We start from the raw sequence: 18,206 nt of genomic DNA on the forward strand, positions 1-18,206 counted from the left end.
ATGTTATTTAATGTGGGCCTGGCAATATTCACTTTCATCCCTTTGCACTTCGTAAAAGACCCTGTTGGTCAAATTTGAATTTAGAAAGAGTCAGAGGCCCCACCTGTGCTTTTAGCCTAAGTCGTACGCTCCAGCGCGTCTACCAGCCTCACTGCACTGGGAGGTAAGGCCTGGCTAACAACAGAGCCACAGGCCTATTTCCCACTTGCTCTCACTCCTGAGCTTTATCCCCTTGGGGAACCTCAGTAGAGGAGGGGTGATGGGGTCATTCCAGCATTGCTGAACACACAACCCTAATAATCATAATACCACCCCATTGCCACCGTAACGTCTGCCCTGGTGCTGCCATTACCTAGCTCAAAAGTTCTGCAATGAACCGGAAGTTGGAAGAAGAGAGTGGAAAATCTCAAGTGGAAAATCCCAAGGTGGTCCCAAGGCTTGCCACAATTCCAAACCACTAGGACACACCAACTAGAAAGTTCCTTGGCCAGATTCATAACCTTTTTTTTTTTTTTTTTTTGCTAAGAGTTCATTCCGAAGATTAGAATGCACTTATAAACGGAATCACTGATTCTGTAGATGAACAGTGTTATGAGACAGTTCAGAGCAATCAGGCAGAGGGTCCACACATCCAGGAAGCTCATCTGCATAGTCAGGCTAAGGGCAGAATTTCAGCTAAGAGGCTTCTGGAAGGAAAAGGCAAGAGCAAACCCGTGCATTTCACTTCTGTTAACATGTGTTTAGCTTGGCTGCTGAGCTGTTGGGTTAACACAGGAAAGCATTTCCATTTCACACCAGGGAGTCAGGCTAAGCACACACCCTCCTTGAGATGAGAATAATCTATAAAGTGGGGATAATAATACCTACTGAATAGGATTGTAAAGATTAATACAATTAATACAATCCTGAATAGGACTGTAAAGATTAATACAATGACATGGGTAAAGCATCTAGTTCAGTTCCGGGCACATTTTAAGTGCTCAAAAAATAACAGCTGTTATTCAGATAGTTATGTATCCTGTATGATTTTAACTGCATGAAAATAGGTAGAACCAAGACCGGAAGAACAGACATCAGAATGTTATCTTTTTCCTGTATTGTCTCATATCTATATAATTCCTACTTCTATAATCAGAAAAAATATACATAATTTTGAAAAAAAAACCGTAACAATTTATTGACCATCATATGCAGGCTTATCCATATATAAGGCACATTTCAAGGATTTCAGCCAATCCTCCCAACAAGCACTGAGGTAGCAATATTTTCTTTTTTTAACTGAAATATAGTTGACATACAATATTATGTTCATTTCAGGTGTACTACATAATGCTTTAACACTCACATACATTATGAAATGATCACCATGATGAGTCTAGTTACCATCTGTCCTCATACAAAGTTATTACGATATTACTGACCATATTCCCTATGCTGTATATTATATCCCTGTGACTTATTTATTATACAACTGGAGGTTTGTACATTTAATCCTCTTCACTTATTTTGCCCACTCCCCACCCCCTCCCTTCTGGCAACCACCTGTTTGTTCTCTGTATCTATGAGTCTGTTTTTGTTCTGGTTTGTTTGTTTGGTTTTTTAGATTCCACATATAAGTAGATCATGAGGTATTTGTCTTTCTCTGTCTGACTCATTTCACTTAGCAAAATACCCTCTAAATCCATCTATGCTGTTGCAAATGACAAGATTTCTTTTCTTTCTTTCTTTTTTTTTTTAATGGCTGGAGGTAGCTATTTTCCACCTATATTTTATAGAAGAGGAAATTGAACTATGTATCGTCACATGACTTGTCTTGGACTTATAAAGCCAGGCTGTAAATACAGGCCAGTGCCACGAAGTGACTGTAGCCAGGGGTTCGAAAATGGGGTGGGAGCTGGGGATGGTGGTTAGAAGCCCCAACTCCTCCTTCATATTCCTTCTCTCTCTCTCTCTCTCTCTCTCTCTCTCTCTCACACACACACACACACACACACACACACACACACACACACACACAGTGACAACCTTCCCTTCCTTAGCACACTATGTTGGATACTGAAGGCCCAGATCATTAATTCAATGGGGGGAAAATTAGAAGCCCCAACTCCTCCTTCATATTCCCTCTCTCTCTCTCTCTCTCTCTCTCTCTCTCTCTCACACACACACACACACACACACACACACACACACACACACACAGTGACAACCTTCCCTTCCTTAGCACACTATGTTGGATACTGAAGGCCCAGATCATTAATTCAATGGGGGGAAAACTAGGCTTGGGAACAGAAGATAGGGTGGCAATTGAGAAACACATACAGAATTACCCCTAAGCTGTGGACATGAGTTTGCACTTGGTCTTTAGTGGTGTTGTGTATGGTAGCCAAGCAGATCCTCAAAGGACCTGCCTCTCAGAGCAATCAGCTACAGTATGCAAAAACATCAGCCTAACTAACTGAACTGGATTTTTTTCAGCCACAGATGGTTCCAAGCATCAGACACATCAGCCTCTGTGATACAGAAGGGCTGGTGAGGCGTCTGTGGGCTGGAAAACCATCCGTAGGCCTGAATGGGCTTCACATAGAGTCGCAGGCCTGACAGGTACACAAAAAACACTCACTGTGCTCTCAGCCAGGCTTATTACTCTGAATCTCTGGGGAAAATTGTACATCTGTATTTGTCTTTGCCAAATTTCAAATGAAATGCTTGCCTATAATTTGGAGGGGGCTGTACAAATGATTGAGTCCCTTCAGGGCATAAATGAATCAACAGCAGCTCATTCCGTGTTTGTAGCATCTTTGTTGTTCTGGTCAGGTTTAAAGCAGTGCTTGTTTTGGAGGGCTGGATGTGTTCTCTTGCACACAAGCCAAACTGATGTTAGAATCTTCTAAACTGCTGTACCCAGGGACAAATCAAGATCACGCTTGATCTTTGCAAACTCCTTCCAGCAGAATGCAAAAGACTACCTTCGTAGACATCTCACTTGAAGGTCGCTGGTTCATACATGAAAGGGGGCACTTGTATATTTTTGGAAGTGCGTAATGAATTTTAGCATTGGTTGAAACTATCCCGTCATCACGTTGATGACTCTTTCTCACTCCTGAGTTCTAGTTAAGCCTCTTATCTGACACTTTCTAAAACCTGTCTGAATGGGACCCACAGTGGGGAAGGAAGTTTTGCTTTACTTTAGGAAGATCGTAGGGATGATTTGAATTCATATTTACCCAAAGGCCAGGGATAGACTGGTTGGCCATCTAAAGTCCTGAACTCACCCATCCTGGGTTATAAGCAAAGGAGAAAGGCATGACGGAGCAGGAATTTATGGGCTTGAATGAAATGTGATTGAAAAATGGGTGACCCTAAAGTAGATAATATTTTATAACCTTTTATAGCTTAGGAAACACATTTATGTGTGTTACATCATTTGATGCTCACAAAACCCTCTAAATAGGATTTGGCAGCTACATTATTCTCTCTGTTTTACAGAGGAGGAATCTGAAGTTGAGTGACATGCCCAGGGTCACACTAATCTGTGACCAAGGTGAACATCCAGCTTTTTTGACTCCAGACAGCATAAGTGATGCGCTTTAAAGATGTCACCTTGGGAGGCTCTGCATGAGTGCAACAGTGCTGTCACTGCTCCAAACAGTTCGGACCCCACCGGCCTAAGTTCAGATATTTGCCTTCAGACCCAGTTTAAAAAGTTCCCAAAGGAGAACAAAGATAATAATTTTGTTGTTGTTTGCACACAGTAGTTGACAAAAAAGATGCTTATCTTTACCCTACACCTTATTTATCACACTTGGCCATTTGGGTGTTTCAAAGAATATTCTACTACCACTAGAGCAATTAAAAAAAGACATTGAAAAGGATATTTTCCCCAGCACTTCCAAGCAAGTTCGTGACCTTTCCTGACTGTCCCAGAGACCCTGCAAGGACTCTCGGACCTTAAGTTCACGGGCAAGGTCAAGTGTGAGATAATCTGGTGGGGTGCTGCCACCTTGAAGCCTGAACCTCAATCAACATTGCTGACTGGCAGCAGTTAGCGCTCATCTCCCTTGTGTGTGTGTTTTTTTTTCTTTTTTTTAAGGTTTTGCCCTCTTGTGTTTTAACGGCGTGTTTACACAACTGCCAATCTCCAATAAACAGGGAGCCCCTCAAGGGCTCCCAACCACCCCTTCCTCTTCTCTGGATGTCCCCTCACCCTTGGCCTTGCAGAGGCCCTAATTCAGAGGTGGTGCAGGAAAGATGCCCTTGTTCCTCAGTTCAAGCGTATCCCCAGGAGCCTTATTTACAGCCTGGACACTGGCTAGAAGATCAGAATAAACAAAAATGTAAGACAATCCGCGGAATACTTAATATTGTTAAGATGTCAATACTACAAAAGTGATCTACAGATTTAATGCAATCTCTATCAAAGTTCCAATGACATTTTGTTGTTGTTGTTGCAGAAATAGAAATATCCACCCTAAAATTCATGTGGAATCTCAAGGGACCCTGAATAGCCAAAGCAACCTTGAAAAAGAACAAAGTTGGAGGGCTCTTACTTCCTGATTTAAAAACTATTACAAAGCTACAGTAATCAAAACAGTGTGGTACTGGCATAAAGTCAGTAACTTAGACCAATGGAATATAATATAGAACCTCAAAATGAACTCTCAGATACACGGTCAAATGATTTTTGACAAGGGTCCAAGACCATTCAATGGGGATAAAACAGTCTTTTCAATCAGTGGTGTTGGGACAACTGGTGATCTCCATGCAAAGAATAGAGTTGGACCCTTACATTACACTGCATACAAAAATTAGGTCAAAATGGATTAAAGACCTAAATGTAAGAGTGAAAACTGCAAAATTCTTAAGAGAAAACAGGGGAAAAGCTTCATGACACTGGATTTGATAATAATTTCTTGGACATGATACCAAAAGCACAGGAAACAAAAGCAAAAATAGATAAATTGGATTATATCAAAATTAAAAACTTCTGTGCATCAAAGGACACAATCAACGGAGTAAAAAGGCAACCTATGTAAAGGGAGAAAATATTAGCAAATCATATATCTGACAGGCGGTTAAAATCCAGAACATACCCCAGACTCCTACAATTCAACAACAAAAACCAAACAACCTGGTTAAAAAATGGGCAAAAGACTTGAATAGACATTTCTCCAAAGAAGACATACAAATGGCCAACAAGCACATGAAAAGATGCTCAACATCATTAATCATTAGGGAAATGCAAACCCAAATCACAATGAGATACCACTTCACACCCATTAGGATGGTTACTATCAAAAAAACAGACAATATGTGTTGGCGAGGATGTAGAGAAACTGAAACCATTATGCACTGCTGGTGGGAATGTAAAATGGTGCAGCCACTATGGCTGGCAGTATGTATGCATATGTATTGATTCCTCAAAAAATTAAAAATAGAATTACCATATGATCTAGCAATTTCACTTCTGTGTATATACCCAAAAGAGTTGAAAGCAGGGTCTTGAAGAGCAATCTGTACACGCACATTCATAGCAGCATTATTTACAATAGGCAAAAAGTTGAAGTAACCCAAGTAGCCATCAATGAATGAATGGATAAACAAAATATTATTCATCTTTAACAAGGAAGGAAATTTTAACACATGCTACAACATGAATGAACCTTGAGGACATTATGCTAAATGAAATAAGCCAGTGACAAAAGCACAGATCTGTCTGATTCCACTTATGTGAGGTACGTAGAGTAGTCAATTCATAAAGACAGAAAGTGGAACAGTGGTTGTCAGGGGGCGGGGGACAGGGAAATGGGGAGTTTAATAAGTGTAGAGTTTCAGTTTTGCAAGTTGAAAAGAGTTCTGGAGATTGGTTGCACAACGATATGAATACACTTAACATGACTGAAGTGTACACTTAAAATCGGTCAAGATGGTAAATTTTATGTTCTGTAAATATACAGAACATGGTAAAATATTACCATGATTTTTTTAAAAACTAGAACAATCCTCCCAATTCCATTTTGTAAGAAAGTGGTTGATTATATAGAAGTCTGAGCTCTTAAAGTGGTTTGTTTGGTGGGAGAAGGCTGTTTAGATTTCTGGTACATGAGTGCCCATCAGGAAACCACCTGGAACTGCCACAGTCCCAGATGCTGCCACACAAATCCATTTCTCCCTGCCCACCCCCATCTTGTTGATAAAGGCTCCTGAGTTGAGATTCAGAAAGTCAGTCCCTGGGGTTAGGGCCCACCCTTGGCAACTGGGCCAGGGAATTTCTTCTCTGACTCTGGTTGCAAATAGGAAATGCAAGGGAAGGTGAGCAACTGTCCTTTAAGTATTTAGATACCACCTAAAGAAATTAATTAAAACAGAGACTCAGAAGGAGGTCAAACTAACTCCTAGGGGACACAAAAGTACCATTACCCGTAATCAACGTTGCAGTGTTAGAGATGGATGGAGATGGGCCCCCCAAATCTTAGTCCTACCGGTAGTTGTCACTTACCAATGAGTTGGCACTTACTAGCTGTGGGGCTGTGGGCAAGTCATGTAACCTCTCTGGGCTTAGCTCATCACCTATACCATGAAGAAAATACCTCCTCTATCTAAAAGGTTATTAAAAATACATCAAATGAAATAACATATAAAAATGTTTTTAAAACTAGTCTAAAGAGACCTCTATATAAATATTAATTCTTGTAGGCTCTGGAATCTTTGTTTAATAAATGGGGACAATTGTTTCCCTCTTGCTTGGACTTTGTAAAATTAGAGATAATGTATGTAAAGTATGTAGCCCAGGACTTAGCCCAGAGTAGGCTCAATAAATGATAGGAACAATATTTTTTACTTCCTGCTGTTCCCCTGTGAGTGGCCTCCTAGTGAAGAGGGTGGGACATATATCTGATTCTGGGATGGTCAAAGGGGTACATATATCTGATTCTGCCTGTCCAGCAACTTTTCTCCTTGCCTTCTTCTAAGGGCATCCTATTTTTCTTTGGGTAATTCCCTTCCCTTTCTTTTCATGGTTCAGGTGTGGTGCCCATTCTCCCTCCTTTCTTCCCATCCTTGCCCTGGTCCTCCAGGCTGGACCAGGATATTCCTGGATATCCACAGTGATTGGTTCAGTGATGAGCCCAGGACCTGATAATCCAGGATAATGAAACAAAACCCTGGGTTTTTTGCTGGAGAATAGAAACACTTTTCTGTGAGATCGCTTAGATGGTAGAATGTAAGTCTGTTAACAGGAAGAAAATGAGGCCAACGCAAAGAAAGAATATCCAAGAGATGGAGAACGTCAGATCACTGATGAACAAACTGAATACATGGATCCAACCAAGTGTGAACTGCTTTTGGAAGTTTTAGTTACTTGAACCCATAAATCCACCACCAGCGTTCCCACCCTTCACCCTTTTTTGGGCCTGCATGCTGAGTTTCTGCCATTTGTAACAGAGAGTTTTATTTAATGTAATTGAGAAACGCATAAACTTTGAATTTATCCCCTTGATGATGCCCCCCTTTTCTTCTGGTATGATCCCCATAACAACACTCACCCTACGTCCGAACTCTTCCCCTTGCTTCACTTCCTGAGGATAGCCATCAATCAGGAAACCCTTGGTGTTTCTGAGGTTGGCCACCATGGCCTCCTTCAGGAGCTCCAGAATGATGCCCTGGAGCAGAGGGAGAGCAGTCAGGACCCGAGCTCTTCCACAGAACAACACTGGAGTCAGCACAGTTCTCCCGAGCCATCCCATCACAGGAGGGAGAGAGATAACAGTAAGATGTTGAGAACAAACTTATGGACACCAAGGAGGGAAGGGGGTGGGAGTGGGATGAATTGGGAGACTGGGATTGACATATATACACTAATATGTATAAAATAGATAACTAATGAGAACCCGCTGTATAGCACAGGGGACTATACTCAATGCTCTGTGGTGACCTAAGTGGGAAGGAAATCTAAAAACGAGGGGATATATGTATACATATAGCTGATTCACTTTGCTGTACAGCAGAAACTAACACAACAGTGTAAAGCAACTATACTCCAATAAAAATTAGTTAAAAAAAGATTAACAGCAGGCAGCAATATACTGTATTTCATCAACTCCAAATCTCACCCCCCCTTTTTAATGTTTATGGAATTGGTAGGTATCTTACAGTCAGTGCTGGGTCATAGTTTAATAGTTAGTGTTTTTTTCTTACCGGTATATTTTTCTTGGTTATATTTTACTGAGGTGTCTAAAAATAATGACAACTTAGATTAGGTGAAATATAGTGCTATATTTCATACAGTAGCACTCCTTGAATTAGGCCTAACGCCAGTTTAAAACTAGACAAAGCACGGTATAAAATGTGCTTCACTGTTGATTTGTTCCAGTAAATATTTTATAAAATTTGACACGCACTGACTTGAGGAGACTTTCAGTAGATATGAAGTAGCATTTTCTAGCAATATCACTTTGTTAAAAAATTTGATTTAACTTGTGCTTATGGAAAATAAGGAAGGAGGGATACATGGAAGCTTGGGAACGGATGTAGGAAAATGCCACCAGCTGCCCAAACTGGGGGGACTTCCTTGTGTTCTCTGGGTCCCAGGCATCCTCTGACTTTTGGCAGGGACTTGGGGAATGCAGCCATCGTAAGGGCAGTCAGAAACTATCCCTAGATAATAATGAATTAAATCTGCATGAAGCTTACATTCTAGTGAAAAAGACAGATAATAGACGAACAAGTAAATATATAGAAATAATCAGCTAGAGAGGACTACTAGGAACAAAATTAAAGCAGGACAGAAGAAGCAGAATGTTACAGGTGCTGTTTTGGATGGGGTGCTCAGCAAGGGTCTCTTTGATAAATTGTGATATTTAAGTAGAGATCTGGATGAAGTAAAGGAGCAAACTAGATGCATATACGAAGGAAGAGGGCTCTGGCTAAGGAAACAGCAAGTGCAAAGGCCCTGAGGCAGGCCTGTGGGAGGAACAATGAGGAAGTGACTGGTTGGCTGAGAGTAAACGTGAGAGTGGTGGGGAAACAGTGTCAGAGATCAAGCTGGAGTCCAGAGCCACGGGAAGGACTCTGGATTTCATTCTAAGTGTAGTGAGGAGCTGTTGGAAGCTTCTGGGGAAGGGGATAAACGTTTTCAAGAAATCACTCTGGCTACTATGAAAAGAGTAAACTGTAGGGGGAAAAGAGTAGGCAGAGGAGGCCCACTGAGAGTCAACTGCAATGGTCTGTTTCCTTTCATGAGGACCATTCTGGCTTCCAGGTGGGAAACAGATTGTAGCTGGTTGAAGAGGAAGCATAAAGCTCTGTTAGCTAATAGGGGCTGCATTGTAGGAGCCCTGACTACAGAGCCTAGTGTGGGACCTAGTCTGGAAAGGATGAATGTTTTTTGATACCAGTGGCATCTAACTTCTCAGAGATGGACAGTGACTTGAAAACAAACAAAAAAAGATAAATAAAAGGATATTCTTTACTTCAGCCACACAGGGAAGATACCAAATTTCAAGTTAATGTCATTATACCTCTCCCAACTAGACCAAAATGTTGTTTTTATTTTCCAGTGGGTTCTAATTCTAGGTTCTGCTGCACCAAGCTCACTTCTGCTTTGAAGATTTTAACTCTAAAGCGGGGTCCAATTTTTGAAGAAAATATGAAACAAGGTAACATTCAAGGAGCTGGCAGAGCAACAAGACAGAAGGAACCTGGGACCGGACAACTTGGTCTGGCAGATGGGTCTCTGCTGCGGACCTCCCGCCTGCCTCTGGACTGTTACATAAGAAAGAAATGAAATACAGCTATTGGCCTTTTTGGGTTTCTTTGTTCCAGAAGCTTAGATTAATTGCAACACTCCCAAATCTCTCCCCAGCCAGAGAAGGCAGCTGTTGCTTACTGAGGGCACCAGCTCTCCACGTTCCATGATGTTTCTGATCAATTTGCTTCTTTCAGATTCTGATGACAGCTCATTCCGCAGGAGCTTGCCAGTCGAGAGATGTGTAAATCCGTATTTTTCCACCAGCTTTTCACACTGTGTGCCTTTGCCAGAGCCTGGACCACCTAGAAAAGAAGTCATGTATCAGACATCCGTCCCAAATCTGGTGCCTCATTTTGGGCTATAGTCACCATGGTGAGCAGGCCTCAGTGCTTTATCCACCAGCATGGACTGAACAGTGATGATTTACCGGGAGCATGTCCAGAGCTGTGGATACTGGAGAATGGGACACAGACCTTGCCCTCAACAAGCTTATTGTCCATGGATGGCAGATGGTGTTGTAGACAAAAAACAGCAGTCACTATAGGTGGTCTAGTGGGGAGGAGTTCCAGCTGTTACAGGGGGCAGAGTATGGGTCCACAATCCCAATTTGGTAGACACGCATGTCAGAGAAGTTTCCTGGGGCACTGAATCCTCTCATGTGCAAAGCACGGACCACAGTGCCTGATACACTGTGAATGTTCAACAAATGCTAGCCATTACTTTTAAAATAAATTGTTGTCAAATTTATGGTTACCAAAATGGCAAGAGGAGGGGGATAAATTAGGAGTTTGGGATTAACATATATACACTACTATAGATAAAATAGATAACCAACAAGGACCAACTGTATAGCACAAGGAGCTATACTCAATATTTTATAATAACCTATACGAGAAAAGAATCTGAAAAAGAGAAGATAAATATATAACTGAATCACTGTGCTGTGCACCTGAAGCTAGCACAACATTGTAAATCAACTATATTTCAATTAAAAAATTGTTTTCATTTTCAAACACAAACCTACAGAAGAGTTATGAGTACAAAGAAGTTTCTGAAACATTTAAGAATCAGCGGCCTACCTGATGCCTCATGGCTACAGAACACTTTAATGTCATTTCCTCCGGACAAGGAACCAAACACATCCTCCTAAATAACTACATCTTCAGACCCCATTCACATTTCAGTGGAATTGTCCCAATCATCTCAATAATGTCCTCTGAAGCCGATCGATCAAGTTCAGAATCATGTACTGCCTTTGGTTGTCATGTCCTTCTGGTCTTCCTCCCGAAGGAACAGTTCCTCCGTGTTTCCCTGACACTTTTGAAGATTATAAATAGTTATTTTATGGAATGTCCCTCAATATGAATTTTTCTGTTGTTTTCTAGCTATTATTACTGATGATCTCCCATAGTCCTCTGATGAACATTACATCTTGACTCTTTCCTTGCCCCTCCCTAAGTTCAACTAGTTGCTAAGTTGTAAGCTTTTACATCTTGAAAATAATAATAGCTAACCTTTGCCAAGTGCTTACTGTACTGGTCACTGCTCTAAGCATTTTGTGTATATTAATTTTAAATGATCTTAAGAGAGGCAGACACTGGTATTATTCCCATTTTACAGATGGGGAAGCGGAGGCACTGAGAAGTTAGCTGCCTTAGGTGGCAAGAGCAAATAAGTAGCAGTCTAGGATTCGAAGCCTGGACTCTGGCTCTCAGAGGTGTTCCCACCTCTCTTGGTTGCGGGGCCCAGGTTCACCTCCACGGTTCAGGTCCTCATGATCTAGGTGTACAGCAGCCATCCCGCCTCTGCGTTGGGCAATGGGTGAGGCTTTGAGGTCCAGCAGACCTGCTAGCAGGATGATTTGCCTGAAAATCATGTCACCGCCCAGCTCAGAGCATTCAGTGGCTTGCCATTCCTCACAGAATGAAATCCCAACTCCTTAGAGTGGCATTTCTAGCTTCTAGAATCTAGTTCCATCCAACCTCTCCAACCTTTTTCTTCATTTCTAATCCTCACCCAACATTGTCATGTCCAACTGTAGACTGTCCCTTCCTCGAGACATACTTTTAAAAAAAACTTTACTTTGAGATAATTGCAGATTCACATTCGTAAGACTAATATAGAGAGATTGCATGTATCCTTTACCAATTTTCCCTTGTGGTGACATCTTGCAAAACTACAGCACAATATCACAACCAGAATATTAGCATGGATGCAATGAAGATATAGAACATTTCCATCACCACAAGAATCCCTCATGTTTTCCTTTTATAGCCACACCCACTTCTCTCCTACACACAACCCCTCCATCCTTAACCCCTGGCAACCACTAAATCTGTCTATAAGTATGTCATTCTGAGAAAATTATATAAATGGAAACATAGACATCAAGATATACTTTTCCAACGTGCTTTTGCTATTCTTGGGTCCTCAGGCTGGAAGGCTTTTGCCTCCCCCTCTATCAAGATCCTCTTTATCCCTTAGGCCTGGACCCAGTGCTGCCCCCTTCTGGCATCAGCTTGTCCCCCTCACCTCCCTTGGGGTGAGTGATGTAACCAGGGCTTGGGTGCCCTTGGCCTGTGTTATGCTTGGTCTAGGTCTCCCACTCGACTTTCTGCCCCACAGTGCCTATAGCACAGCACCTGTACACTGTAGGTGCTTCTTAATGCCTGGAGGATTCCCTGTTAAAAGGAAATGTTGAACTGAAATGTAAAACACAATTGAGGTTTTTAGCATAGCAATGAGGATTTACGACTTGTTCTGCAATTTTCCTGGCTGGCCTCTCTTCATATTCAAAACTCCTTTCTCAGAACAATTGGCAAGACCCCTCTTGAGAGGCATTAGTTGTGGTCCCTCATCAGTAGAAGGGCCTCTCACTCCCTCTCCTTTGCCTTGGCAGGAAATCCAGGAAAGGTCCACGTTTTCTGACTTCTGCTCATCCGTACAGCTGCTCTCAGCCAAATGGGGAGGGTTCAGACCCCTCACAGTATTGTCATGGATGGCCTAGATGTAGTAGGAAAACAGCAATTACAAAGGCTTGCAAAAATAATGCAGACCATTTAGCAGGAGCGGCCAGATTGCCAGCTAACACTACGTTTGCTCCAAGCACTATGACTCCTGTCTCCTGAGATAATGGAAATGGAGAGTGGAAACAAGGGAAGGCCACTCAGGGGAGAAGAAGTGCTTCCAGATAAAGGAGTAAGGGGAACAAAGGGCTAGGCTCCTGCAGCGGCCACGAGGGCTTCTGTGGCCGGATTTACCTAGAAACTCTTTTGCTGGGATGGCTGGAAGCCAGTCACATGGGAAAGATATTTTCAGACTTGGCTTACAGGGCAAAAATGCTGCGTTCCAATTATTTTCTTCCTTCAGCAACCTACTAATATGACTATTACAGTTTTTGCTCCTCTAAAATGTTATTTAATAAATCTCGACACAAAGGCAATTAAAAATCTTCAGCTCAAATTAACCACAGCTGTGTGTGAAACAGCAGCCACTACCCCAGTTAGAAACCTTTCGTGGGAGCGACAGCTGCAAATTCTTAACATTCTTGGGCAAACGGTGCAGGCACAGTGGAATTTTAAGTAATCTACACAATGGTTTGATTCTTCCCACGGCTCCAAACCCGAGAACAAAGTGATTATTATCAGTGCCGTGAAGGCACAAAAACTGTTCGGAGATATATGAATTTTCATACACTGTCTCTGACATTTCTTTGAGGCCTTCACTTATGACTTTTAAATGAAAAGCAATGGAGCCTTGATATCCGTCTGGGATAATCTGTTACGTGGGAAAAACTCTTTCGAGATGCCACATATCTGAACAAGTGGGCTGTGTTCTCTAGTGATGAGACGACTGACAGAGATGAGGAGCTGTCACATTTACTGTCATCTCACTGATCTTTCCTGCATCACTACTCAAGGCTCACCCCCTGAACAAACCTATACACAATACTGCATGGTGTGATTCACAAAGGCAGCCTGGGGTAGCAGGTTCCATTTCGAAAGGGTCTGTCAACACTTCAAAACAAAAAGTGAAAAATCTTTATTTTCAACCAATGTGATTAAAATTTTTTTCCATGTGAGGCCAAAGGTGCTATATTGTGAGACGTGTAGATACTATGAACCTCCAGCTCAGGTCATCCCTTCCCTTAACTCTGCACCAAAGGAAGGAGAAGAAGGAGCCTGCAGGAGATTTGGGAGCCCAGGGTCCATGGCTGGATTCTCCCTCGCGCATTCTCTTTGATACCTGGTGTTCTCTGAGGTGGAAGTGAAACAAGCTGCATCACCTGAGCATGCCCGCCTGAGCCACCTTTTCCAGCGTGCTTTTTATCTTCTGGGGCAGTCCTCTCAGGGGACAGCTCCTGGATTCATTAGCTGGGCTCTGCAGGAGAAGACCTGCCTCCTATGTGACTTTGCAGGGTGCTTGGCCTCAGGGCGAAAAGAACAAAACGGCAAAGCTGGTGTGTTAGAGCACATTCTGCACTCAGAAAGAAAGCCCAAGTAAATACTGACGTCGGGTTGATAATTAGCTGAATCCCAAATACAAACAAATGCATGGACATAAGTTTCTATTACACTTAACAGTGTTTTGAATAGTAATGGTGTAGAGCAGGCTCTTGTGTCCTTGGTTGACATTTTATTGTATCTTGTTAACTGTAGGATGCAACCTGGAACTAAGCATGAGGCCTATTAATACTGCTCTTCATTTGACAAACATCTGTTGGGCAGCTACTGTGGGTCAGACACTGTGCTAAGAGCTGGGAATCGAAAGATTCAGAGGCCCTGTCTTCCATCAGAGAGCTCACCCTCTAAGGGGAAGCTGACAGGTGAGCCCAGCATCACAGCAGTGTGAGGGGGCTACAAGCCAGGCCTGTCAACACCACTGCAGGGGCGCTGGGCGGGACTCCTTGCTCAGGCAGGGGAAAACACGCATGATGACCTTTGCGAACCCCGGGGAAGTGTGGAAAAGAAGAGGAGAAGGCTGAGCTTGGTATCTTCAGCAAAGTGACCTGGAACATAAAAAGGTCTTGCAGAGAACGGTGGAACAGGGAGCATGGTGTTCTGGGAAGGGCACAGGACAGATGGGTCGAGTAATAACCCCTGGCTCTACCACTTACTAGTCGAGTGGTTCTGGGTGAGTCTTTTAACTTCTCTGAGTCTTAGTTTGCTCATCTGTAAAATGGGGGGAAATAAGAACCAACTCGCTGCCTCATTCTACCTTTGCTCTCCTTCCTCCTCATCTTCCATTCCTGACCAGTCACGAAGCAACTTTGAAAAGTTGAGTCTACATTTGAACAGTTTCTGAAATCTGTCCCTTTGTCGCAAACCTCCCTTGTCACATCTCTCTGCCCCCCAAAATTGGTGCTTGATAAATGCTACTTATAACGAGAGGAGGTTACTCATCCCATTAGCTCTTCCTGAGTTACATTTGCAGGGTGTCATCCAGCATATCCAGGTTGAAATCAGACATAATCCAACAAGTATGCGGACTAGCCATCACTCCAAGACATCCAGACCACTTGCAGGTAATTAAGATATATATTAGTGTGTGTGTTCACACACACACACACACACACACACACACACACACACACACATTTGACTGTACATTTACAAATATATGTATCTGGTTTGGAAAACTCATAAAGTTTATTTTCTCTAAGGCAAAGCAGAGGGGACAGCATTCTTCAGGTTCTAATGTCATCAACAAAGCATTTCAGGCCTTAATTCCCATCCCACCCCAGCCTCAGTGTTCTCTAAACCACTTTAGCACCAATGACCTTCATCACTAACCCAATTTTAGCTCGCCTTTGATCTGGATGAACTTGAGAGTTCATCATTACTTGGGTCTGTCCTCCCACCCTGCTCACGTCTTCTTCTTCTCCCTGTCTCTTTTCTCTTGACCTCACTTCTTCTCAACTTGTTCTCTTTTCTTACTGTGACCTCATTGAGTAGGTCCATTCCCTTTGGGCTCCACTTGCCTCTCTGACCAGCTGGACACCAGGCCCTTTCTAGTAACTCTGAATCCTTTGCACCCTTTGAATTCTATTGTGACTGTGATGAGATCCACCAGCCTGCTCTCCGCCCAACCCACCATTTACTTGATTTGCATCTACTCTGGGTTGCTAAGAATTCCATAAGAAGGTCAGAAAACTGAGCCAACTGGGTTTCTATCTAACTTCATAATAGCTTTTAATGCTTCTTGGCAGATAGTCTTCTTTTGCTGATACCACATTCGATGTCCAAGGATGGATTCTAATATATTTCCCCATTGTCCGTAAATCCTCAAACATACTCTTATTCCTCTCACTTTTAACAGGCATTTACATCTTCCTATTATTCACTAAGAAGGTGAAGATTATCTTCTTTCCTCAACATTTTCAAAATATGTGTATCTTCATCCTTTGTCCTCCATCTCTCCTTTCTCTCATTTGGAAGATGCTATACAACAAGTCAGCCTAAGGCTAACTTCTCTGCTTTGGCTCTTGTAGCACCTCAGCATTTTCCTTCATAGCATTTTTCACAGAATATAATTACCATCTATCTGTCTGTCTATCTATCTATCTATCTATCTGTCTATCATCTATTATCTATATATCCATTGTCTATATCTTTCACCTATCTCTTATCATCTATCATATCTATCAATTATCTATCATCAATATCTATCCATCATCTATATCTACCTATCATCTATCCATCTACTGTCTCTATCACCTATCCTATCTATCTATCTATCTATCTATCTACCTATCTATCATCTATAGTTTACTTAAAGTCTGTTTTCCATATTAGACTCTACAGCATATGGGTATGCTTTGCTTACCACAGTGCCCAAACATAGTGCCTCAAATACAGTTGTCTACTGTGTTTATAAGTTGTCTACATTATAATAGTGACTGAAATAGCAAATACTTTAATGGTGAATGGATCCTTTCTTCCTGCCTGCTCCAAAAACTTGATCCTCTCTTTCTCGTCCACATTAAATTCATTCCTCTCTGTTGGCACCATCTCTTCTGTAAACAACATGCTTAGCTCTTCCCCATCCAAATAAAAATATTTCCACCATTGTCTGTATCCTCTAGTTATCTTTACATTCTTTCGCTTTTTTCCAGTGGCCTGAAACTGCCCATTTCCATTTCCTCTTCTTTTATTGACTCCTTAGCCTCTTGCAAGCTACCTCCTACCCTCATCACTCTCTGAAATTGATCTTTAAAGTTCAACAGTAATTGCATAATTGTCATGTTATTCAAAGACAGTCTTTACTGTCTTTGACTCTTTAGTAGCATTTAACGCCACTGATAACATCTTAAAATTCTCTTTTCCCTTGATTTCCAGACACATAATTTGCCCATTTTCTCTCCCTTCCTTTGCCAGGCAGAAACTCACAGAGAGTAGAAACTGCTTTATTTATGTTGGTCTCCCCACAGAACCTTGCGAAGTATCACAGGCAATTGTTGAATAGAGTCAATGTCTAGGAGCCTTATGGCCCCACAAGAGTGACAACTATGTTCCTTTTCCCATTAAAGGAACCCTGGACCAAAGGAATCGAGTTCTAGGTTCACACCCCAGACCTTTATCTGGCGAGATAAATGAAGTCACTTATCCTCTCTGAGCTTCAACCTCTTCAATTACAAAATAGAGATGATCAAAATGCCTATTGGTTGTGAGGACAAAATGTGATAATGCATATAAATTGCTTGGAACAGTAGCTGGCACGGTGAAATACTCAATAAGCATCATGATTATTATCTGTAAAATGAGGCAGCTCGTGTTAGTGCTGCTTAGAAGTCCTCCCAGCTCTAACATTCTGTGCTTTTACAAAGATTAGATACATCACTTTATATTGTGGTACTATTTTAACATCTTTAAAGACAGATAGTCTTCACAGTCACAGCCTGTGAAGGTATCAAATCTTCTGTAAATCCAACTATCCTATTTTTAGACAGTCCTCAGTGTTGTTTAAAAATCTATCAGATTTCTACCTCTTGAAATATTTCTTTCTGTCTGAATGAAAATGGGCTTCAAGATCGGGTTCAAGTTTTTGTAACTGAATGATTCCTTTAAGAGAAAAGCTATTCTTCCATCAGATCGTGAAATGACTGTGCCCTAGGAATGATCCTCAACCACTGTGGGCCCATGAGTCACTTTAAATATCCTGTATCTTGGATGAGCTGTGTCACCATGCAGAGTTTCAGCAGGGTTGCTGGGAATTGGCTCTCTCTGACCAGAAAAAGTTAAGAAAAATAGATCTTTATCCTCAAAGACAGTATCTCTATTCGTTCTGAAATGCACTGCTGCTTCAGGTTATTTGCTGAATAGGATGAAGAATGCCAGTGATAGGGTCAGCTGAAGGTTATGTGGAAGAATTTCACACGGGACTGGGAACTTCTTCTTCTTTTTTTTTTTTTTTTTGGCGGTACGCGGGCCTCTCACTGTTGTGGCCTCTCCCGTTGCGGAGC

At 42.0% G+C, this 18,206-nt stretch overlaps 1 protein-coding gene across 1 annotated transcript in view; it reads right to left on the minus strand.

Moving 5' to 3' along the window:
• The window catches only part of AK5 (adenylate kinase 5), a 244,602-nt gene that overhangs the window by 25,311 nt on the left and 201,085 nt on the right, over nucleotides 1–18,206 (minus strand). The window contains exons 11-12 of the mRNA XM_007111492.2: nucleotides 9,884–10,047; nucleotides 7,542–7,658 (exon numbers count right to left, since the gene is read on the minus strand). Of these exons, the coding sequence (XP_007111554.1) occupies nucleotides 7,542–7,658; nucleotides 9,884–10,047 (281 nt within the window). The remainder of the gene's footprint in view (nucleotides 1–7,541; nucleotides 7,659–9,883; nucleotides 10,048–18,206) is intronic.

Source organism: Physeter macrocephalus, chromosome 4 (assembly GCF_002837175.3).
Source record: "Physeter macrocephalus isolate SW-GA chromosome 4, ASM283717v5, whole genome shotgun sequence".
In the NCBI taxonomy this organism is placed as follows: domain Eukaryota; kingdom Metazoa; phylum Chordata; class Mammalia; order Artiodactyla; family Physeteridae; genus Physeter; species Physeter macrocephalus.